The 25,620-nt window shown below is 38.2% G+C and overlaps 2 protein-coding genes across 3 annotated transcripts; both read right to left on the bottom strand.

Moving 5' to 3' along the window:
* Window positions 1-2,055: 2,055 nt before the first annotated feature.
* On the bottom strand, window positions 2,056-11,077 carry klf15 (Kruppel like factor 15). 2 transcript variants are annotated; one of them, XM_079849928.1, is made up of 3 exons: window positions 10,760-11,077; window positions 7,369-8,628; window positions 2,056-3,422 (listed from the first exon to the last, which is right to left on the bottom strand). In XM_079849928.1, exons 2-3 carry the CDS (start codon window positions 8,553-8,555, stop codon window positions 3,254-3,256), a joined length of 1,356 nt encoding a protein of 451 aa, XP_079706054.1. In that variant the 5' UTR covers window positions 8,556-8,628; window positions 10,760-11,077; the 3' UTR covers window positions 2,056-3,253. The 2 variants fall into 2 exon arrangements, with proteins under 2 accessions (XP_079706054.1, XP_079706055.1); XM_079849929.1 differs by having other exon boundaries at window positions 7,369-8,626; window positions 10,756-11,077.
* LOC307146100 (uncharacterized protein) lies at window positions 8,572-25,615 on the bottom strand. Its single transcript, XM_079849931.1, has 5 exons — window positions 25,448-25,615; window positions 25,175-25,225; window positions 23,592-23,775; window positions 22,541-22,642; window positions 8,572-8,632 (listed from the first exon to the last, which is right to left on the bottom strand). The coding sequence occupies exons 1-4, from the start codon at window positions 25,474-25,476 to the stop codon at window positions 22,586-22,588; spliced, it is 321 nt and encodes a 106-aa protein (XP_079706057.1). The 5' UTR covers window positions 25,477-25,615; the 3' UTR covers window positions 8,572-8,632; window positions 22,541-22,585.
* Window positions 25,616-25,620: the final 5 nt, after the last annotated feature.

The raw sequence follows: 25,620 nt of genomic DNA on the forward strand, positions 1-25,620 counted from the left end.
ATAAGTAAATACTATGGAAGCTTTTTTCCACCATGCAATAAAATAATTTAAAAGATAATTGTGACTTTTTATCTCACAATTCTGAATATATATCTTATATCTTCTCAGAATTTCGAGATATAAACTTGCAATTGCGAGTTATAAAGTCCGAATTGCGGGATATAAACTCGCAACTGCGAGAAATGAAGTCAAAATTGCGAGATATAAACTCACAATTCTGATTTTTTTTCTTGCTATTGTGAGATTATATCTCGAAATTCTGATAAAGTCAGAATTGTGAGATATAAACTCGCAATTGCAAATTATAAAGTCTAATTCTGAGGAAAAAAAGTTAATATCTCACAATTGAGAGTTTATATCGTGCAATTCGGAGAAAAAAAGTCTTGATTTGTTTGATTAAAAAGTCACAATTACGTTTTTTTTATTTTATTTTTTTATTCAGTGGCGGAATCAAGCTTCCATAAAATACAGTCGAAAAATAGATAAATTAAAATGCTGTGGTCCTAAAATAAATATTTTATCAGCATCAGATTATGAGTATCAAACAAGGTTCATCTGTAAACGATTTAACAGATCTACTAAAGATCTCTTATGACATATTAACCTTTACTGTTTGGCTCACTTATACTCTTTTGTTAAAAAGAAAAGCACATGGCTGCTTAAATGCTTTCTTTCTTTAGGAAGTGAGTGGTTTCAATGTAGGAGTTGGAATTATAAGGCACGATTTCTCTCTCGACCCCTTACATAGTATTTTGAATTGGTACAACTATAATTAGACATCACTGGTATGAGGCCATGAGTCATTCTAAGGCAACATTGTATATCAGAAGCCAGAAATATACTCTACACAAGTGCACAAAGAAATCGCATCTATTTTAATTCAATTACTCTGCCAAATGCACTTACAACTGTTGACGTTGAGTTGTTCAAACTGGAAGCAAACTGTTTGCGCTAACAGACAGCTGTGTTTCCATTCACATCAAATCGATCATGTAGCTTTTTGCATTTGCATTCACATACTTCAGTATGTTTTGAGCCTAAGCTATAAGAAAACAGAGCAACTCAAAAACAAAAAGTTCTTATTTTCAATTTATTTGTAAATGCATCTGATGTATATCAAGAAAAATATATAATATTTATATATATATTGAATTGTTATTATGTACATTGGTTTACATTTTACAGGGGACATTTATACAATCAAAGATATGAGATACGTCAGTAAAAGAATATCCGGTACTCTCTGATCCAACAACATTTTGTACAAAGTCTGTACATACAGTATACATACATTCAATGTTGGCCATAAGCACCGATTTCACCTAGACTTTCATGTAGACGGCAAGGAATGCATCACTAACAGTACGCAGCCTCCGCCTGGGTGTCTGTGTTACTCGTGACGTAATTTTTCTGTGTTTTAAGTGGGGTTTTGAACAACGGAACCAATCATGGACTCTTTGCGCGCTTTTCTCTTTCCGAGAGCAACAAAAACACGTTTGGCACTGGTCTGTATGTTAAACAGGCACCAACAGCAGCAAAACATTCATATACTGTATGTAGACAAATGTGTTTCCTTCATTCCTAGAGGAATCTTCTGGTCTGCGAGAGGTCTGAGTGGTTCTAGTTTCTTCCCACTCTGCGATGTCGCATCTGAGATCAGATTTCCTGACCACAACAGTTGCTAAATATTATAAGCAGAGCAGCAAAACGACACCATAATCGTTTCTATGCGTTCCTCTAAACCACAGTCAAATCCGAGCACAAGTAGAGAACCAGAAAAGATGATTGGTTCGTTAAACTCTGGAGTTCCTGTCATCACACTATACGTACTGTATATATATATATATATATATATATATACGTGGATGCATCTCTAAGTACCGCTGGCTGTTGTGCCTGTTGGCGCAGTACAAAGTGCAACAAGTTGATTCATCACCTGAGGCACTCTGAGTAACTTTGTACTTGTTTCCATTCAGGCTATTGTTTTGGCAAAAACAGATTGCATAGAACAGATTGCATTGCCAAGGTTGATCCGAAGCTCTCCTAAAAATCCAATTATACAACACGGTATAATTTAGTTAAATATTAGCATTAACTATCAGCACCCCACACGCATTCTTCAGCGGACACATGGTCAGCATGCCCTATCAGTAGTCAAGCTGTGTCCATGACTACAGTTCCCATGAAGAATGTCCTCTCTGAACTCCAGATGAGTTCCAGACTACATGAGGATTTGAGCTGCAAGAGTCCCCTGTGCGGGAGCTCGCGGTTGAGGCCAGTTAGCACCTTGCAATTCCAGTTTATGTCATTCAAGCTTGTCTCGCGGAGACAGTTTGGCAGATCGTGAAGTAGTCCCAGGTCAAAAGGACTCTTTGAGGCAGGTTGGAAATGGTTGATACGTGTGTTTTGACCTAGCTTAGCCATCAACTGACTGACTTGGATCTGATGTAAAATGTGTTGCATTGCTGTCAAAAATATTTTCTAACCGCAAACACTTCACCACAAATGCCTTGGCCCCAGCTGCAAACATTTAGATTAGAGAAAGGCATGGAAGGTTTTGTTTTTTTTTATGATGAAAGCAACCAATAAAATGACAAAAATGAAAAGAAGAAAGGTTTTGTATTGACAACAAAAGGGGAAAAAATTCAATACTGATCATGGGGCCAATTCACATATGACAAATGTGCGTGTTTTGACTTCCGTTGATTCGCTCTATGGTCTGTCCAAGAGGCGTTTCACAGTTTACTAGCATACAACTGAAAGTCAAGAGGAAAAGCCTCCATGTTTGCCAATAGCTTATAATGGCACAGTCCTACCAATGATCAGTAGTTCAAATGAACCCGAGTTTTTTTTGGTTTAGAGGAGCTAAACGCGTTACGTTGGCAAAAAGAAGCGATTTTTATTATCGTGATATTGAGCAAGGAATGTTGATGACTGGCAGATACATCAACAATTCATACCTCAAAGTACAACAAAAAATACTTTGAATGTTACATGTTGCAAAAAAAAATTGTTCTCGGAACATAGAAAACAATCATGAACACTACAAAAATACAATCTACGAAGCTTACAACATCTGTGAGGCCGACAAGTCAAGTAACAGTTTCAGAACAAACTCTTCTTCAGTTCATCCAAGCCTCACGTAATAAATTATCACAGTACCACAAATTATTCTGTCCTTCTCTCTTTCTTTGTTTTGTTCGTCCGTTCTTTCTATCTCTATCACTCTCCATGGCGGGAGGGCTGTGTGGGGTCAGTGTGCAGTGCGCGCTGTCCTGCTGCTTCGTGGAAAGCGATGGACTTTGATATGTTTGGACAGGTGATCGCTGCGGGCAAATTTCTTCTCGCAGACAGGGCACTGGTAGGGCTTAACTCCAGAGTGAGACCGACGATGCCGTGACAGCTCGTCCGACCGGGAGAATCTGCAAGAAGAATCCAGAGATAAAGCCAAATATCAATGGTTGTGCACTGATCCGATTCATGTTTTGCATTTTTTGCATTTTTTTTCTTCTCTATGAAGCTCATGCATTGTGAAAAGCACTGTACTACTTGGCTTTTACTTTCGTGTCTAAAAAAAGGCAGAGGGCCTAAATGCTTCAGTGACAGTTGTTTTGAAGACAACATGGTCCTTATTTACTCTGTATATTCCTCGTCTTTGTTATCAAGGTAATCTTCGTAATCATTCAAGAATGCCAACTTCTTCCACTTCTGAAACAACTATCCTCTTTCTTTTCAAAACCATTATCCTATGTTACGCCACAGTTTCAGGATTTCGTTTTTTCTAATTGATTATTCTTTTCTTTTGAAGAAATGCATCAGATTATGGAATAAAAGTTTGTGAAAAGACGTCATGCATTTTGGAAATACAAAACAATGAGCAGAACAGATCATAAATCAAAGCCTACTTGGACAAGACAGCTCATTATTCACATTAATAAACCCTACTGCACATCTTTTTGTTCCTGTCTCAGTGTCTTCCCTTAAATTTGTGATTTTGTAAGAGCAATCGTTGCTGTGAAATCAGACAAAAGGTAAAAAATAGTGCTGGAGTTACTGAGTAACAAAATGAAAAGCACTGAATCAGTGAGAGTGAAATCCTTTTCACAGGCTTTGAGTTGAATAGTTTGATAGGGACTGCATGCAATGTCCATTAAAACTGTCAAACAATTGCTCCGTGTCTTCACAACTGAGCAGCAAATGGTTTGAGCTCGGAGCAGATCTAATGAGCAACTATATTTAACTTGGCGCTTAACCTAGCGCTCAAGTTCCAAAAGTAGATTTGCACCACATTCACGACTGTTAATGTTTTCTGAAAGCAACTATAAGAACCAAGACCCAGGAGGAGGAAAACACACAGCTTTTTTTCTTCTTCTATTTTAGAAAATATGGAAGCATTTTCTTTAACTCAATCTTTCTCAAGTTATACCATATACCCTGCACAGACCAAAGTAATAGAGACTCCTGGGAAATTAGTTATATTACATCCCTGGTATACAAATAACTGTCAACTTTACACTACCTTTATACTACCAATATATATCTTACTCAATAAAAAGCATCTGAAGATAGTGTGTACTTCTTTCTGAAATGAGAAAACCAGGAGAACAAACTCTTGCTCAACCCCATGCCACGGTTTCACATGAAGCCATAGGCGAGGTAGTATCTGTTTCTAATGTACCGGGAACATGTGTAGAGTATTTGCAAGGCTATAAAAAACACACTCTCTCTCTCTCTCTCTCTCTCTCTCTCTCCAGCTAGGCTTTTCTTCCAGTTTTACAACAAGCTTAGACAGGAAAAGTACAGTTGCAGCTATGCTAACAGTAATGCACTAGCTTTGTGCTCAATCCAAAAATAAAACCCCTGCAGCGACAACATGACTAACAAAACTAACAAGATGATTCTCATTTCATACTCAAAAGAGACGATATCAGCATCTTACTCACATAGCATAGGTTAACTACTGCATGATGCCAAGCAAACTGTGATTTTTTTTGACCGACAAAGTATCTCTCATTCTGTAATATCGCATGCATGGTATGCGAGTAAGTCTTTGAAGCATGTTGGGATGGGATGGTGGTGGACTAATTGTTGCCCTGTGGGATAGGATGGGATGAGGTGCCCCTCCTTGTTGGACGTCAGAGCTCACAAACAGAGCTGTTCCAGCATGCTCTACAGCATATACTATTAACTAACTTCCATTCAAATGCACACATTTTTGCATTGTGGACTGAGTTATTCATTTGCAATCTATGATATCTATGCCCTCAACTTTATTCCACATCTGCATTTTCCATTGCAAAACCAGATGAGCACTTTGGTTTGCTCTCTTACACGCATATGTTGATACTGCAAACTATATCAGTTCCATTGCAGCTTTTCATGCAGGTTTTGTCCTCTATTAACCTTTGTGTGCAAGTAGTATAAAATAAAGTATGTACTTCCTGGTTTGTTTCCAGGTGTATGGCCCTCTAAGAGAAATAGCAAAGCACAGGACGTCTGTGCAAAGACGTTAGCATGTTGCAGCTAAGCCAACTGGTGTGTTTTCCAGTCAAGTACCATGTTTAAAGCTATTGTGAGTGCTTTTGGGTCTAAGAAATTTCCAATCTAAGTGTGAGCAGGGTTTTGTGTGTTTGTGTCACTTGGACACTTTTATTTGCGGAGTACCAAAGGAATGCTAAAAATGCTGGCAAAGCATTGCTGAAGCCAGGCTTGAGGCAGCCAATGGGGCATTCTTCTGTTGCTTTCTTCCCTACATCCATTTCCTGACAGTGTTCCGGAGACCTCAATCAGACTCTCAGACTGCTGAAGGACAGTCACTGCCAACTGCTATCCAGAAGCAAGGCTAACCAAGGTCACTGATAACGACAGACCTCTCGAGCAGAAAGCGTTTTCATACTTGATTAGGGCTCTCTCTCCCAGCGTTAACCTGTCTTTCTGGGGGGGGGGGGCTATTTTACAATAATTAGGTAATCTTACAGTCAGACATGAAACTAGACAAACCAGTGGATCATTTACAAAAACTGACAATCTGAAAGAGGGACTTGGAACCTGGTAATAACTAAATCAGGGATACTACTACGACCAAGTGCTTGAAGAATGTAGTTACTCAAACTTGATAACTAATGCAATCAATTGAAGATTACACTTTACTACACAGAGTAAACATCACCCACAAGCATACAAAAATATAAGAACCAAACTTGTCTCTGTCAAAGACCGGCACTTGAAACTTTATCTATCCTGTCAATCCTGACCTCACTACAACTGCTGCTGCACTTTACACAGTATCCAGGCCTGTTCAGAAAGATTGGAGTTGGACATAGACTAAGAGTAAACAAATGAAGCAGTGAATAGGGCAAAGTCTGCCTCTTCAAAGACTTTATCTAATCTGCAAACAGCAGAGATAACACAAAACAAGACCCAAAATCGAAGGACAAATTGTGAATGAAATTTACAGCTACAATACAAAGTGATTATCAAGCAATGTTGGGGGAGTAAAGCAGCAACGCTACTAACTAAACTTAGTTCAGCTGTTTTCAAAATAGTATAGTTTTTTGCAGGTACATGCTAAAATGTTCAACAAGTAGTGGTGTAGCATGCCCCAATTGCATGTTAAATCCATTGTATTTTAAATGCAACATTACAGCCTTTCAAGAAAATGGTAGTAACCAAACTTGCTCTACTAAACTGTACAAGCTATCCTTTATGTTACATTGGAAAGCCTGATGCATTCTTGTGAATCGCCTCATGCAATTCAGAGGTGTCCAATCCTACTCCTGGAGGGACACTATTCCTGCAGAGTTTAGCTCAAATCACAATCAACCACACCTGAACCAGCTAATCAAGGTCCTCAGGATTACTAGAAACTTCCAAGCAAGTGTGTTGGGGTAGGTTGGAGCTAAACTCTGCAGAACATTGGCCCTCCAAGAGCAGGGTTGGACACTTCTAATGTAAGTGGGAAGGACACTTCCACCCAAGAGAAGGACACTTCTCATTTTAAATGTGCACTTACATTTAAAATGTACAAAATGCATTAAAAGTCAGGAATATGAATAATAAGCTAGCATATCTTTAGATTTGGCAAGTCCACATAGAGTCCTAAGTAGCCTCTGTTTGAAGTTCATTCATGGACAACAAAGATAATGATGTACCACACTGCTTTCGCAATAACTACAACTTATTGGAGTGAAAGCCCTTTGTACACATACAGACCTTGACAGCTAACCTCAGTGTTTGAGTGGAAAAAAAAACATGTGTACAGCAATCACATTTGTAACTGTACAGAACAAAAATCTGTTGCCTTATCTGTCCAAACAACATTTTCAAAGACAATGTATAAGTTGTGGATACCTGTCCTTGTACACTCACCTCCAGCCACAGCCAGGCCAAGTGCAGGCAAAAGGTTTCTCGCCTGTGTGTCTCCTCAAGTGGGCCTTCAGGTGGCTGCTCTTGGTGTACATCTTGGCACAGCCAGGGAAAGTACACTTGTGCATTTTAATAAGATCAGCTACTGAGCTCTTTTGGAATTTGTGACCCCCAACTACAAGCCCTGCTTCCTGGCCGTCACCTGTTCCGTTCTCCCCGAGACCTAAGGGCTTAGCGGCAATGGGAACCGGGGCAATACGGACAAACTTGGAGGAAGAGCTGTTAAGGCTGGCTTGAGGGATCACCTGAGGTACCAGGGCGAAGGTTTGACCCTGGATGTTTACAAGGAGCTGGGTTATTTTGATGTCCGAGGCAGGTTGTGGTGTTGGTGGTGTTGGTGGCGAGGGGGCTGTTTTAGGGCTCAATTCCTGTTTCACTTGAATGGGCTGAAGCTGTAGGATCACAGGCATGCTAGGATTCTCCACCACCACAACCTTTCCTGAAGAGTCCTCCTTTTTCAGTGAGCTTTGAGGATTTGTGGAGGCCCCTACTGTGGATTGCACACTTTTTGGATCAGAAATGGCGTTGACTATGTCACTTGCAACAGGCACTGTTTGGTCTAAGCTTTGGGCCCAAGGTTCTGATATTGCTCCTTGGATGCTTGTACAGGTCACTAGACCCTCACCGGCTTCCTCCTTCAAAGCCACCACTTCCATGTTCTCCTCTAGGAACTCTTCGATCTCCTCCAGAGTGGGCTGAAACAGTAGCCCAGCATGGTCCTCCAAATCTCCAGGGAAAACAGGGAACTCGAAGCACTCCTCTTTGGTGGTGCGGTCCCGTCGTGACTCCCAAGCCAGACCCATGGGAAGGACAGGAGGGACCATGGGAGATAAAATGGTAGAAGAGGACAAGTTTTGGCTCAAAGTTAGGGACTGAGAGTGAAGGAAGTCAAGAAGGCCATCTTGGCTTTCTCCACTTGAGTTACTCCCACAACTAGAGCCCAACACCTGAGACTCAGGGCTGGAACAGGAACGTGGACTAGATGAGTCACTCAGGTTATCCTCTGAGAATGGAGATGGAAGCATATGGTACACCCCCTCGTCTGTCACCATATCCGATGGGTTGTGGGCTGGCAGCAAACAAGTGTAAGGAAAGAAAGTCTCTGCATCAAGCAGCAAGTGATCCACCATTCCTGGCTACTGCCTGTCCCTAGCACGGCGGCCACTTGTACAGTTCCCTGTTATGAATGATTCGGGTCTTTCTCTGTCTATAAAAAAACAAGAAACAAATTTGGGATTAGCAATAATTTGATATTTTGTATAACATTTAAAGCGATTTACTGTACAACAGTTTTCATGGCTGTCCAACTGAAGTGACTTTGAGACAAGATGTTTTGATCTCAGTCAATATGTATACATGCACTTTTCAAGTTAGATTTCAGTCAGACTTAAACAATAATTTGTAATAATTTAATCCGACTGAATTCGTACCAGTCCCATTTTTGCGAAGTCTGCGTTAACAGACCTAGATAGCTAGACGCCGTTCATTGTGTACTGTATACACACGTTAATCAGATTACAATTAGCCTTGGCATTTTTCGGTGATGTGCAAAGTGAATTTAATCCCTCAAATATTCAATGACTTAGCAAATACCAGCTGAAGTCAGATTCTAAAAGTGCATGTTAACATACTCGGTGCAATCACCGAGTTTCACTCCACAAGAATATTTTAGAAAATAGCAAAGCAGCGGCTAATGGCTAATGGCTACCATTACCTCCTACCTTGTGGATGTGTGAGACACTGGAAACAATTTACTGTAATATCTGTATAAGTCAACGTTAAAACAAGGATGTGAACATGTTACTCCCTCACTACAATTCTTGCTATAAGCTAACCACATTAAGACAAGATAGCATTGTGTGCACACAAAGAGTCTTAGTTAATTAGAAACCAAGCATATTAAGTGATCCTGTTATGTGTGAGACAACTCATCGTTTAATCAAAAAGCTATCTTCAATAACTTAAAGAGTTTTCTCCCTTTTTTTTTTTTTTGTCTGTGTTCTATTTGATATAAAAGAAATTTAGGCTTAGTTTTCTTTTTAGCATAAAAGACCAACTGTAGTGCTGCTATCAGCATATCAGCTGTATGTAAGACATCCAAGAAAGCAACATTGTTCATTTCTGGGAATTTGACCACTAAAGTCTAACTTCAATACTGAAGCTAGTAATTACATTATAGCATTCCTTGGCCCATGCACTGAAATGAAGAAAAAGAAATCTGTAGCGACAGAAATGCAATAACCACTCCAACAGAGATTTTACTGAAACTGTCATAATAAGAAGTAATGATAAGTATTTACCAAATGTAAAGCAGTTATGAAATCTAAAACAACTCATGAAACAGCGAAAATGTAAATGGTACTGTGCACTCATGGTAATGATTGACAACTAGCCCAATCTTTCTATAAGCAAACACTAAAGTCTAACTCATCCTTAAAACATACACTACTAAAGGTCTAAGTCAATAGATCTGTCATTAGGCATCGCCACAGGAAGCTTAAGTAGCACATTAATCAGTACTGGAAACTTTAATTGGTGATTAAACGCAGTGGTGATTCTAGCGCCCCCTGTCTGCTGCAGAATGTCCGAGAATAACCCTGACACTTACAGGCAGTGTCAACACCCACATGTGTTCACTGCAAACTCTGGAGGAGACATTGTTTTTTTAAATACCCTTAGACACTTTAAATCTCTCGTTAATTACTTAACGTTCGACATCACATAGCCAGTGTTTCCATCTACTTAACTTGCCACAATCATGTCAGTCTTTTATAATGAGGTTTTCAAAATCTACATTTTCAGAACTCGATTTACTTCAGTAATACAATTGAAATTCGAAGGCCTAATTCGAAATATGCAATGAACGTGTATTAACTTTTTATACTTAATTATACTTAAAAATCTTAGTAGGATCATTTTTGTAACAGTCAAGTGTTACATCCATGTTACAAAAGTGTACTTATTAATATTAATGAACTTTATGACTACACATGCAAACCGCCGAATATTTGTAATCATTTATAACTAAAAAATACAGTAAAGTTCGAAATATGCAACGTGCATGTTTTGTGTAAACTATTAAATGTCCTACATAGGCTATAATATATTTTGTTTACCCAGCCCTGTTTACCCTTTAAAACTGTTGTTTTCTCTCTCTCTTTATATATAGTTAACTCAATAAATACAGTTAATTCTAGCTGTTTTGCTTTTTTATTATTATTATTATGCAAAATCTGCCTCACGTTTCGACGCAGCAAATAGTTGCACGCAGTTTCCGCGCATGCCACGCGACTACTCGAGGCGCAAATGAAAGCATAAAAACAATCAAACTTACCTCTCTAAAAAAAAACTCGGATTAATCCTTGCCGTTTAAAGTTCTAGTACGATCCGTTTCTCTTCGCTAAAGAATGCTTCATTAGCCGTTAAATGTGCCCTTGAGACATGAAGGGTCTCATGGCAGATCATGCTCTCCTCTATAGTAGCTATTACGCTGCTGTCACACGATCTTGTCTTGTGGGCTTTAAGAGTAGATTTGGGGAAGGCTGCTGAAGGCTCGCCTGCTCCACACACTGGGATTGGTGGAGCTGTCGACGGAGGCTGGACTCTTGCCTTTTGTCGTCAATGAACAGCAGAACAGTACACGGTTGCTTCTGTCAACTGTCCGACTGGAGGAGCTTTAACTCTTGCAGGGGTGCTGTAATATCAGTGAATCTGATCTGGCGAAGATGAGTTCAAAATGCAAACGTTGTCATTAATGAAGGGAGCTTTTTATTTCACATTTTAATAACAGCACTAGTATAGCCTACAATAAACTCATCTCAAATGGCATGAGTATTGTGAGATTAATCTGATGAGATTACTCCTGCTGACAATTTAATATGGGATTTAAGTGCTGTCCTCATATAGACAAAATTGCATATCAAGCATTTGAATGTTATAAAATTGTTAATGACTACCCGATTCATGCTTTTTCATTGATAAATAAACTATGAGCCTGTGAAAATATTTCTGTCCTGGATTAACTTTTAACCAGTCTAACTTAAATGTATGAGAGGGAAGAAAGACTTTGAACCAGCATTTTTTTCTGCAACTTTTTCAGGGTGTGTCTAAAACGCATGAGAAAAAATAAAAAAATAAAAAAACAACTCCAACCAGTACAATAAGTACTGATAATAGGCAGTCAAATAGGTCAAAACAATGTTGCTAGATAAGATTTTATGCCTGCTTAGAAATACAAGGTAGCCTTATTTGGCCATTAAAGTAACAGATAGAAAACAATGACATTTATATATTGCAGTATATAAGTGGCGTGCAAGAATTAATAAAAAAATAACTATAACTACATATTTATAGCACAGACAGAAAAATAGATAGATAGATAGATAGATAGATAGATAGATAGATAGATAGATAGATAGACAGACAGACAGACAGACAGACAGACAGACAGACAGACAGATAGATGCTTTTATAAAACGGCTGCCACACAATACAAATATTAAAGCTGAAAAATATCTATCTATCTATATATCTTTCATGAAGTAAAATCACTAAAAGCATTCCTTCCTCTGGAAAAAGTAGTCCCTGGCCGTAAACAGCAACAGAAGTTACATTGTTACGCCATTAGATGAGGACAACAACTGTCTATATGAGTGAGTCAGTCAGTAGAGAAGACTTTTATATTGAAAGGACTCAAAATTGTGAACAGGGAAAAGGAAGACGCAACTGACGAATGACTAAGTTAGCGTGTCACGGAAAAAAAACCTTGACTGTAAAAAGGACAAGATATCGCAGCGGACATTCAAACGGATTTTTTATTATGAATATAGGACTGACCTGAAGGAAAATGCTATTTATACATTGTAAATGCAAGTTCTCTCGCTTACTCAATCTCTCAATACTCTACTCTATAAGCTTCAATGATCAATATCAATGAGAACAAACATGTTTACGTTGCTAAGAGTGCCTGCTAGGGGTGTTGTGTAGTGATACATAGAACCGTTGGGTGAAGCGGTCATAGCCGTGTTTTATCGTGGATAACACACAGCTATTGACCAATCAAAATCAAGGATTGGAACTAACCGTTTTATAATACGCTTTAAAACAAACCATGTGCAAATTCATCAATCAGCACTTTTGCTGTGCATTTTCTCCTCAAAACAATCTGAAAAACACGGTTTGAAATGGACTACATGAGGACTTTAAGGATCATCTTGGACGCAGCTTACACACGAGGTGTTGTTGTTGTTTTCCACTTGTGGCTGTATGAAGTCACACAGTGTATTTTTAGTAGAGGGGATCAAATCTGTCTCAGCTAACTCACCTCTTCAGTGCTTACTGACAGTAAACGTGTTTTGTTTTTAGATGGTGTCCTAGAAGCCAAGCGAGACTCACAGGTCTTCAAGCACTAGAGTGAGCAGTTTCATACTTGTACTGTGGTGAAGAAGGCACAGTTATGGTGCCAGTGGGTGGTTGAGTAATGACAGAGGGCAAACACAGACCTGTCAGCTGAAGAGAGTCGACCTGTTTGCATGATTGACTCTATGACTGCCAAATATTTTTGAACTTGTCAGCAAAATTTTGGTCAAAACTAGTTTTGGAAGAAATACTGAGGTGTAGCATTCTCTAGTCTAAGACATTATGTAGATTTGTTTTCTCACATTGCCTGAAAACTGTGAAAAGTGTTGTTTTGTAAATACTATAAATATAAATGCTACTAGTCAGGTAATACTGCTCACTTGTATTAATTTAGCATGTTTTTAATATTAACATATGACTCCGAGTCTGAGTAACAGGCTGTCACGGTCCCTGGAAAGAGTACAGGCCATCAAAAATGCCATTGAATTAGCTGATTTATTTATTTATTTATTGATAACCTAATTTTGAAGCAACCACTCAGGTTCAGTAAACTCTGGCAGCTTTGGACTCATCATAGTGGACATATGCTATTAAAAATAATGGCTCCACATAGGTTTTGCAGTCTGATGCCATAAAATAATTTCTTTGGATGCTGTAGGAGAACCTTACGAAGTTCAGTGGTTACAAAACATCTATGGACTGCTGCTTCAAAGAACCCAGATGGGCTTCTTCTGTTAACAGATGATGTCTGGAACCAGTAAACTGACCTGAAGAAAACGAATATTCAACTTAAAAACATTTTGTATACAGCGAAAAAGGGTTCTAAGGTGCTGCAAAGAACCACTGGAGAAAAGCCAGCCACTAAGCAAGACGAGAGCGCGTGTTATGTAAGCTGTTTTCTGAACGCTAATGCTGCCTGAAATCACCACATGGCTCGTCCCCTGCTGAACTTCCTCTCGTTTACTACGTGTGTTAAGCAGCTAAGAGCGTTTCTGTATCTGCTTTAGAGGATTACTGTACAGCCTTTCACCCACTTCCTATGATAGCAGACCAGACTGTGTGTGTCCAGGTGATATGAGATTAAACAAATATAGTATCGCTTTTCAGTTTTTCTATAAAAACAAGCACTTTAAACAACAAAAAGACAATATAAGGAAGATAAAGAGAGTTCAATAAAAGTCAAAGAAGCTCTGGTTTTAAAATCAACACTTCCATATCGCGAAACAGGACATTCTGTATAAGGGGCCGATTACACGACACTAAGTTTTCAACTGAAAACGGAAAACTTTTTATGCATTTTGGCAGTTCATTTACACGATAACAGTGTTTTAGGGGCCTGAAAACACAAACTGAAAACGGGTGCAAAGTGCAAGTTTTTGAAAACTATGCCATTATCGTCTCCATGTAAACTACGAAAACACAAATTTGTGAAACGGTGACGTCATGCGCATGCGTATTATGTGTTCAGTCTACAGTGTTTGTTTACAAAGTCACATCGCCAACTACTGGCCTGGCATGAACAATACAGCGCTTTTAGTCATTTTTGCGGATCCTTGTGAAGGGGATTGTTTTGACATCATTGTCATCTATACACTACATTTTTCAAAAATACAAAGAGAAACTTAAAATGTAGGGTACGTTTACACGAAAACGATGAACTACAAATGGAAATGTTTTTCCTTTGCGTTTTTTCGAGTACAGAAGACAACACTGTATTATCCAGTAGTTGGCGATGTGACTTTGTGAAGAAACACTATGCGCCTATTAGACTGAACACGTAATACGCATGCGCATGATGTCACCGTTTTCGCAAATTCGTGTGTTGGTAGTTTACACGGAGATGATAACTTTATCGTTTTCAAAAACTTGCACTTTGAAACCCGTATTGGGTTTACGTTTACAGGCCCCCAAAACGCTGTTTTCATGTGAATGAACGGCCAAAACGCATAAAACGTTTTCAGTTTTAAGTTAAAAAAGGTGCTGTGTAAACACCCTAAGACATCAAGTAATTTCTTTCCAAAAAGTGACTGTAGGAAATCTTCAAAAATGAAAAAAAAAAAAAAATCTAGTCTCTATTATAGAAATATGATGTTTACCAGGCCTTGCATATATTTTCAAATTAGCAAAACAAGGATAAAATGAACGCTGTTATCACAAGTGTTGATAAATGTGCATTAGTATCACAACACAAAGAGGGACAGAGGCCACAGCTTTCAGCACAGTTCACTGCAGGACACACTACAGTCCCCCAGGATACATCAATCTTTGGCCCTTACTTTTCTTAGTTTGTTTATACCAGAAAAACAACACACCCAGAGTTCAAGGGACACTTGCACTCTGATTGTCCTCAAGGTCGTTTTTACCCACAGTGTGGTCAACAAGTACACTTACACAGAATGAAAATAGCTGTTTTCCCTCTGCGATGAAGGTTCAAAGAACATATTCACAGGGGGTCAGCGCTGTTTATGTCTCAAAGAAGCATAACAATGACTATAGACATAGTAAATTGCATTATATGTAGAAATAATAATCATACTTATTATTATGATTATTATTTATATATCTTTATACTAGGGCTGTGAAAAGATTAATCGCGATTAATCGCATCCAAAATAAAAGTTTGTGTTTAAATAATATATGTGTGTGTACTGTGTATAATTAAATTTGTATATATAAATACACACACATGCATGTATATATTTAAGAAAAACTGTGTTATTTATATATAAAAAAATTATACTTATATATAATATAAATTATATATAAATATATACAGTATATGTATGCAAATATTTCTTAAATATATACATGCATGTGTGTGTATTTATATATACAAAATAATTATACCAAGTACAAACACATATATTATGTAAACACAAACTTTTATTTTGGATGCGATTAATCGCGATTAATCTTTTCACAGCCCTACTTTATACACATTAAGGACAACAACAACAATAATATAATAGTAATAATAATAAAAAATATATTACTATTGTTGTAATTTATTAAAATATTAATAAAAATGATGATAATGATAATAATAATAACACTAATAATAAAGAAAAGTATTGTTGTTGTTATTTATTATAATAATACATACTATACAAATTTACACAACAATCATTATACACAACAAAAACAATAACACAATAATATTAATAATACTTTATATTAAATAATATAATACTTTATTATTACTACTACTAAATTATTATTAATTATCATAATAATAATAATAATAGTTATACACATTAATAACAGTAATCATAATAATAATTGTAAGATATTTTATTGTTATTTATATGAGAAAACAACAACAATGTATTGCTGTTGCTGTAATTTATACAAGAATACAATATTAACAACAATAATGATGATGATGATTTGATGATTGTTATTTATTATAACAACACATCTTTATACACATTAACAACATCAACAATAATGTGTGCGTGTTGTTGTTTTCACCAGAAAAAATAATATGTATAAATATGTATTATTGTTGTTGTGAAAAAACTGTGAAGATAATAGGACTGGCTGATTGTATTTCTCTTTATGGCCATTAAGTATTTAAAATTATAAAATATGTTTATATTATATTATATTATACAGTTATATATGAATGATAGGATTAAAGCTTAAGTTATGTGGATTTTTTTTCCAGCAACGCTGTCAACAATAAATGTTCTTTTTCTTCTTTGTAATGGTTAAAACAACATGGCAAACCATTATCCTGTCAGTCAACCCTTGAACTGTCAAGCACCTGTCATCTCATTAAACCTCTATTACGTCAGAGCCATATCAGCAACAAAACAAGCCGACAGCTGAAGTGTCCAATAACTATTATCAACTGACAAACACATCTCTAATTTGATCAAATTGATCATATTTTTGTCACTGTTGTTAATAGCCCTTTTTTAAAGGCACAATGTGCTGGTGGGAGCATAATTTGAGCCCAAAAGGTACTTATTATGTAAATGTCACTAGCAGGCTATCATTAAGAAAGGAGAAAACTTCAGTGTAGTTAAATACTGGGTCAAAATAAAGTACTTACATATCTCGCATATCTATAAATACCAGCAACCTGGACATGTTAATTTCCTCCCCCAGTGACAGGTGGAGTGGGAGGCCTTTTCGTCTCAAGACACTAAACTCTTTCTGAACTTTATGCAGGTCACAACACCAGAGGATAACCGGACAAAACCAACTATATCCCTGGAACACTGAATGAAAAAACACATACAAGTCTTCAATGAATTTAAAAGACCATTGCAATGAAATATTATTAGTCATTAGTCATTATAACAAAATACCTTGTGTTTGGCTGTTTGCATACTGGTCTCACAGTCTGACCAACTAAAAAGTGACCAAAACTCCTCTAAAACCCAACAAACCAGACATTTCATTAGAAAGTAAATTAACTTATCACAGAATTTATTTGGTCCCATTGAGGCAATAGTTCACCAAAACATCATAATGTGGTCTAGTAGCGGGTAAAGTAGGACCGGTTACATTTGAATGGAGAAATACACACAAAATGATGTCAAAATATCCTCGTAAACACAGTCAGTTATGTCTTAAGTGAATGTAAACAGTTTGTAAATGTAAAACGCATGTGTAACAGTTTATCGTGTGTATCTGTGTAAGCACACGGTGAAGACAACATGTTTTTGAAGCGTTGATCATTGTAGCCAATCACAGACATATATGTTGAGCGCGTGAACGCAATGGCCAATCAGAGGTGTTTAAGAATCAGTTCAACAGCGCTCAAAATGCTAGAGGGAAATGCTGGTATCGTCACATTTTTTCAATTTCAGTACAGACTACTTTTGACAACAGTAAACAGAACTGGAATCGAAATCTCTAAAATTCAAACAATACCTAACCCTAATCAGCACAAGGCCCCCATGATACATAATAAGGGCCCGTGCTCCAGTCACTGAAAGCTACGGCGCTGAACTTCAGCAGGACTTGAGAAGACAGCAGGGCTGATGGCAACACCCTCTGTGAGAGCGAAGGCCTCAAGCCTCTCACACACAGCGAGGCTGAACCAGCCAAACGACCTGCTGTTAAACCAGCGTGCTAATGTCACAGGAGTTAGAATTGTTTTAATATTAATTTCCAGACATCCTGTTGTTCCACTCTTAATAATATCACCTTGTTGTTGCTCACGCTGGGTGTGCAGCTCAAACCCTGTGAAGCTGATTAAAGGTGATGGGGGTAATTTTTTCGATATTAAAACACTTTCTCATATCCCAGCAGAGAGCAATAAAGTAAACAATCCCTGCATCCAAATAAGACTACTTCCATACAATATAGTAGGCGAAAAACAGTATGTGAGCCAAGTAGTATATCCAAATTCATAGTATTCATAAAACAGTAGGTGAAAAGTACCCAGATGACTTACTTCTTCCAGTGAGATTCTGAAGTGCCTATGTGATGGACGTTTTACTATCCCATGCAGGGCTGGACTGGGACAGAAAATCGGCCCTGGCATTTTGGCCCAGACTGGCCCACTATATATGATCATAAACACCACCCATCTTTCCACGCCCTTAAATATGTTTTTGTTCAACTCCTATTCATTAAACCCACTAATGCCATGTAATGAGTGAGTATAAACGAGTGAGAGTTAACAGATGAAAAAAGTACAAAATTGTCATTTATTAATACACAGCGATGCATCCAAAAAACAAGCTATAAGCTGCATTGGCATAGCAATACCAGTGTTTTTCACAGGAATTTTGTTAAAACTGTGGTGGGTGTGGTGGCTTTCTACGGGGGTTTGGGGGCATGCTCCCCCTAAGAAAATTTTGTGCATTTTAATGTTAAATTCATCAATCTGGTGCAGTTTGAGGGTTCAAAATTAAAAGCTCCAACCCATATTCAGTGTGCAAATATAACAAAGAAAAAATCTGTCTATATTACACTACTACATAATAATAGTTATAATATTAATCTCATGACAGTAGCCTAATAGCCATATATTGTAAAACAAATGCACTGAAAAATAAAGAAAACTTTCATAATTAGTTTTGTACTAATTTCTAAACTTGAAAGAGATCAGCACATGATCTTTTATTTTGACGGAAACTGCATCAAGCTTTTATTTTGGCGGAAAACATGGATAAAAACGCGTCTCATTAAACTTCTAGTAAATTTTTGTAAAACTATGCAGTCAACTATGCAGATGTGGAAATAATGCGTAACTGGGTAATGGGTTCCTACACTCATAGCCAAAGTGTTTTTGAAAGTAGTTCTGCTTACCGCGCGCGGACTCTAACGTTACACTTTCTCATCTCTCTCCTGATCCTCCTCACTCACTAATACTATCCTCCTCATCAGCCACTGGAGCTGATGAAGGTCATGCTGCTGCAGAAAACATATATATTGTGACACATTTTACAGCGTCTGCTCTTTCTATTACACGCTATTTCTCTGCACATTCCTTGCGTCACTTCTCCATCTCTCAGACTATTTTGACAGATACACACTTGACACTGCACGCTCACTCAAAGCCCAAAGGGGGAGGTTTTTAAAGCTGTGATTGGGCCAGCACAGTGTCAATCAAGAAAACAACCAATGGGCCGCTGATCTACGCGTTTCATGGGCCGGTCTGTCAGTGGGAAAAAAAACTAACGCTTACTTTTTTTTGACCAATGCATTACACCGGCACTAACCCAGTGCCGTCAATTAAACAAAACAAAACGAATGGGCCGCCGATGTACGAGTTTTATGGGCCGTTTAAAAAAAAAAAAAAAAAAAAAAGTATGAGATGTAGGCCTATCGGCCCAAAAAGCACGTCGGCCCACCGGGCATTTGCCCGGTATGCCAGATTACCAGTCCAGCCCTGATCCCATGAGTCCATGGGAGAGGATTATTGAATGGCAGTGAAGCGACACAAGTGATGCTGTAGGTCACATGAGAGTGACATACAACATGGCGGATGTTGTACAAAAATGTTGTATCAAATGTAGTACCTGCTATATAATATGTGAATTCGGATGTAGCGAATTTTCAGGCTCATTTAAAGGCTTTACCAGTTAGACCCAGCTGGTGGATTCATAACAACACCATTATGTGGACAAAAAGCCTGTTTCTGCATTCAGAAGTCGCTATGTTTCTGACTAAAAAACAGACATTTTCTTTATATTATAGTAGATATTGCACCCGCTGACAGGCTAAAAAAATAGTCTTGTAATTCCAGGACTACATGCGGCAGTCGATCAATGTATGTTCTTTTAAATAAAATAAAAGCCACAGTATCAGATGGCTGAGAGAGTAAAAACGACAGCGGCCATCTGTCTCCTCAGCAGCCTCGACTGAACACTTACAAAGCACATCAAGTGCAATTATGTAAATTATATGTAACTAGTGCAACTCTCAATTTCAGTGCAATTCTCCTGGGCCGTAGGCTGTACACTTATTACTCACTGTAGCACTAAATTGCCTCCCCCCCCCCATCCACCCCCGTAAACTGCATTTACAATATATCTGTTTGTCCACATTTTAGTCTGCATATTTGTTGACTCATTACACTGATGACCACATCAAATATCAATATGTGTACTGACTAATAAAGCCAGATCTGAACTGCCTCAAGTAAAAGTATCTGAGAGCATTTGACATACATATGAATGCCAATGTCTTGCAAATGCATTATGTATCATGTACTAATAAACAATTTTACAGGATTTGTAATGTTTTTGAAGGAGCTATTAAACCTCACCCAGATTTTTTATTTATTTGTTTAAAAATACAGTAAAAACAGCTTTAAAATATTACTTAAAATAACTGTTTTTGATGGCAAAGATGAATTTTCAGCATAATTACTCCAGTCAGTGTCACATGAACCTACAGAAATCATTCTAATATGCTGATTTGCTGCTCAAGAAACATTACTTATTATTTTTAAAGTTGAAACCAGCTTAATCTTTTTTTGTGGAAACCATGACCCATTTTTTCAGGATTCTTTGATGAATAGAAAGTTCAAAAGAACAGCATTTATTTGAAATGTACATCTTTTGAAACATTATAACTGTATGTACTGTTACTTTTTATCAAGTTTATGCATCCTTGCAGAATAAAAATATGTATTTCTAAATTCCACTCAAAATCTTACCCAAACTAAAAGAGATGAGAAATGGCTGGTCAGCTATTTAAAATAGCTTTTAAATTCTAGATTGTAGTCTATAAAATTACATTTAAATGTAATTCATGTTTATTGCAATCTTATGTAGGAAAGCTATTAATGCAATTCAAGTAATGAGACTATAATGATTAGTTAGTAAATAATGACAGAATTTTCATTTCTGAGTGAACTATCCCATTTAGAACAGCTCCAAACCAATGAAGTACCAATAAACAAATCAGAAACACTTTGATTTTGAAGGGGCTAGTGATGAGGGGAGTGGTGAGGATTGATGACACTGTTACAGATAATGTAGGTAGTGTAAGTGAGGCCCTGTCCCAAAAGGAACCCCAAGTCCACACTTTCGTGACGTAATGACGCTTTGACTGTCAGGTAGAAGTCTGCTGTGGAGCTCGCAGGCTAAAAGTGCGCATCGAGGGCGCATATCAGCCACAAAGGTCTCTTCTGAAACTTTAAATGACAAATTGGACACCCTTCGGTCTTAACAGACACGTGCACGCAACGGCTATTGCAAGCCCACATGACCACAAGTCCACATGAAGTGTGCCATTTGGGACAGGGTCTGAGATGGTCTATAGCCAAGACACTAACAGTACTAACTTTGCAGACAATTCTCAAGTCTCTGTCTCTACACTGTCAATGAAAAACGACTTCAAACACATTGTTATATAATAGCAGTTGGATATGAGGTAAGTGGAAACATGCAGCCAATCTATCATTGTTTTCCAGTAACAGAGAGCACACTTCACCAGAAGCTAAGTACACACGTCCTTCTCCCTCAGAGCCTCTGTTGATATTTGCCCAGTTTCCCTAAGCTAAGCTTGCGTCTGACCTACTACCATATTCTGACAAAACAGTTTTTGTGTGAGCCTCTTTAAAACGTTCCATTTTCAACACATGTTTGCCTTATTTCTTTCCGCTCCCTCGTTAAAGCAGGCGAAGCGTCACGGGCCTGAATGATGCTGTCCCGCTGTTACTTTTCCAGTGCAAATAAATAAATGAAGAATATATAAACACCTGAAAGCCATCAGTCCGCAGGCAATTTAGCGGCGTGCGTAATCTGACTGAAGATGTTGCGTATGCTAATGAAACTGAAACTTTTTTTTTTCCATGAAGCCACAAGACGCATAACAAGCTAAGTGCTTGTATTTAGTGTGAGCTCATTGCAAATGTTATGAATATCCCTGTTCTTCACTGCTTACATTCTCTACACCCTACACCCAAGCCAGCCAGTTGCTCTGGTAATGGGAAACAGGTTAAGATGGAAAACAACTAGTTTGATCAGGATGGGTAAAAGACACCGTATTTCTTCTGCAGCCACCCCACCACCTCCTCCATGCCCAGGAGACAACAATTCTCAGAAGCACAGGCGCCTCCCGTGTAACGAGACGTCGTTAAACAAGAATTCGCATTTATGAGTAAACTCTGGTACCCTCGTGTCCTGGGACGTCACTTCTGTTGCATGCTCGCTGCTGCCACTCAATCATTTTGGGTGTTCAGTATTGCAGACGTAAGGTTTGCCGACACATCTTTGTTGGGGTTGGTTGAAGTTAAAGAGATCCTCCATGCGAAAATGATCAACATCTGTTATCATTTACTCACCCTCATGTTGCTCCAAAACTCTATGACTTCTTAAAAGAAGACATTTCAAGAAAGGTAATTGTCCACACAATGGAAGCCAGTGGGCTGCAATGTTGTTTGGTTCTGCAGAGGAAAGAGATGCATACAGGTTTAGAATCACATGAGGGTGAGTCCATTTTGGGTGGAGCATCCCTTGTGTGAAAATCTGTGACAGAGAATTTGAAATAGTATTAATTAAATCTGGAAAACATTCATTGTGCCGCAGAAGAAAACAATAGAAAGATTCAGTAATGATAGAGTTATTCAGCGTAACTTTCCTAACGCATGGATTTTAATTGCCTTTTTATTGCAGCATTGGATGCTGATCCAGACCCCTGCGGATTCTTTTGTGGTTTTGGAGCCGAGTTGCGCAAGGTATTACTCGACAGCACCACAAAGTTCTCCGCTCTAATGAGAAGCAGTAAAGAGCCTCTCATTGTAAACATTTTCATCGCTGCATGTGGATCTGCTCTCCTAAACGTCTTCTGCTGCGGTCGATCAATCCGCCGTGACTTTTTTGTTTATGATAATTACCTAACAGCTCCACTTAAGACCAAACATTATCTAATCTGAAGGAAATGGAAGAGTGTTAATGCTAAAGTTGTAAAGATACAGCGGCCTCTTTGTACTGTATGTTTTTCTTTTGGCTTCTCTCCAGTGAGAGACTAAACTTGAAATAAATGTGTATTTACTTATAGCTTTCCTATAATGCTAATTATAATTACTGCAAACTAACCCTAAACATACTCCAAAAATTGCATTTTTAGAACTAATGGAATTTCCAAATTGTTTTTTAAAATGAGGATATTCACAAACATTCCCAAAAGGAGTTTTTTTCAAATTTAGGTCACTTCTGAGGAAATCTGTCATCAAAGTATATCTAAATATAGGGGTTATGGGGCTAAAATCAGTATAATGCCGTAGCATGCACTGCTTATATGAACTTGCACATTAAAGAAGTTTTCTGTTACCACTAGAGGACAGTGATCGGACAAAATGTTCCCTTTACCAAATACAGCAAATACCTACCCACCTCTGTTTCTCTGAGGACTGGTGAGAATACTGTATAGGTGCTGGAAAAGCGTGTGTGGAGAGGTGTGAGAGTAAACTTAGCCTTCCAGCGATGTTTACTCATCGAGATCCATGTGGGAGAAGTGCTGGAGGACTCGAATCCTCTGAGAAGACCCATGGGAAAGAGACGAGAGCCAGAATAGTACCTACATAAAACACACACGCGGTATCTGTCTGCAGGGGAAACGTTAGATGAAATGAACTGAGAATGGCCAACGTGTTTGCCAGGCAGATTGCTCCTGAGATGTTTGAAGCAAAAGTTCAATCAGGTAAGCTATGAAGCTATTAAAAATAAAAGCTCCAAAAGGGGATTTTACAGCAATGCTATAGAACAGGGTTCCTCAGACTCGGTCCTGGAGGGCCACTGTCCTGCAGAGTTTAGCTCCAACACTGATCAAACACACCTGAGCAAGCTAATCAATGTCTTCAGGATCACTAGAAACTCACAGCTAGGTGTGTTTGATCAGGGTTGGAGCTAAACTGTGCAGGACAGTGGCCCTCCAGGACCGAGTTTGAGGAACCCTGCTACAGAAGAACCATTTGGGTTACCCCAAAGAACCTTTCAGTGAATACCTCTTAAAAGAAAAAAATTCTTAGTGTGAACAAATATTTTAATTATCTAAATAACCCTTTTCCACTATAAAGAACCTTTTGTGGAATGGAAAAGTTCCATAGATGTTTAAGGTTCTTCATGGAACCACAGATTACATAAAGAACTTTTTATTTTTTTTATGATTCATTTTTGCAGATATTTGCCTTTATTATGATAGGATAGTATAGAGTTGACAGGAAGCGAGAGAGAGAGAGGGGGACAGGATCGGGAAATGTCTGCGAGCTGAGACTCGATCTCGGGTCGCTCAAAGTCCAACGGCGCTATATGTCGGCACTCTGTCCACGAGGCTATTGGCGCCCCGACCAGAACCTTTATTTTTAAGAGTGATATCATGATACCACAATTTCGAAGTTTATGCATCGCAATTGGTAATGAGAAATGAGAGGAATGATGAAATAAATTTTGGTCTGTTCATCACACTAAACTATCACGTGCTACTCTTTTTTTTTGTGCAATTTTAGAGCTTGATATCTTGGAAACATCTACTTTTGTGTTCCATGGGTTTGGAACCTCATCTAAGTAAATAATGACAAAATGTCCATTTTAGAGTGAACTGTCCTATAAATTCCCTCCTCTCGTAGGCATAACCACAAGCTGACATTGAGGACAGATGGTAAGTTTTAGAGAGATCTCCAGTGGATGTCAAGAGACCCTTGAGTGTCACACACAATCAACACTTCACACTGATCACCACTGGAGACTCGTCCCGATAGCAAGATGACCTGACTAATGTAGTCTTGGCACATGGTTTGCAATACAATCAACTCTCAAACTATCATATAATGTATCAGAATAATGCATTAGCCTATGACCGTTTAAAAACGCAGTACAATGCTAAATAAATGAATGTAAATGTAAACTATCATATACTGTGCTGCGGTGTTTGTTAAGACTGTTTATGCTTTAGTACAGCTGCTTTGTCATGTTCTCACCTTTCACCTTTGCAAACTGTGACATTTCCATCCCTTCCTACACACACGCAACTAGAAGGGAAAAAAAAAGTTCAGCATATATTCGCCACCAGATGCCAGTCAAGAGTCAAAGAACTACATTAGAATCCCAAAACAATGAATAGACGGCAAATAGAATTGAACAGAGTTCTTTATTAGCTATTAAGCTGTTCTTCTCGATTACTTGTCATCCTAATGTTTAAGTTGGTGTGAATATTGTTGGGGACAAAGACATTTCAGCCATCATTTACTTACCATAATCTCATTCCAAATCTGCTTGACATTATTTCTTGTGTGGAACACAAAAGGAGAAATTCTGAAGAATGTCCTAGTTCCTCATTTCCATGCAATTACAATGAACGGGGACTGATATTCACAAGTGCACACCTATCCATCCATTCATCCATCCATCCATCCTGTGAATAAGC

The sequence above is a fragment of the Squalius cephalus genome, assembly GCF_949319135.1.
Source record: "Squalius cephalus genome assembly, chromosome: 18".
NCBI classification, from domain to species: Eukaryota; Metazoa; Chordata; class Actinopteri; order Cypriniformes; family Leuciscidae; genus Squalius; species Squalius cephalus.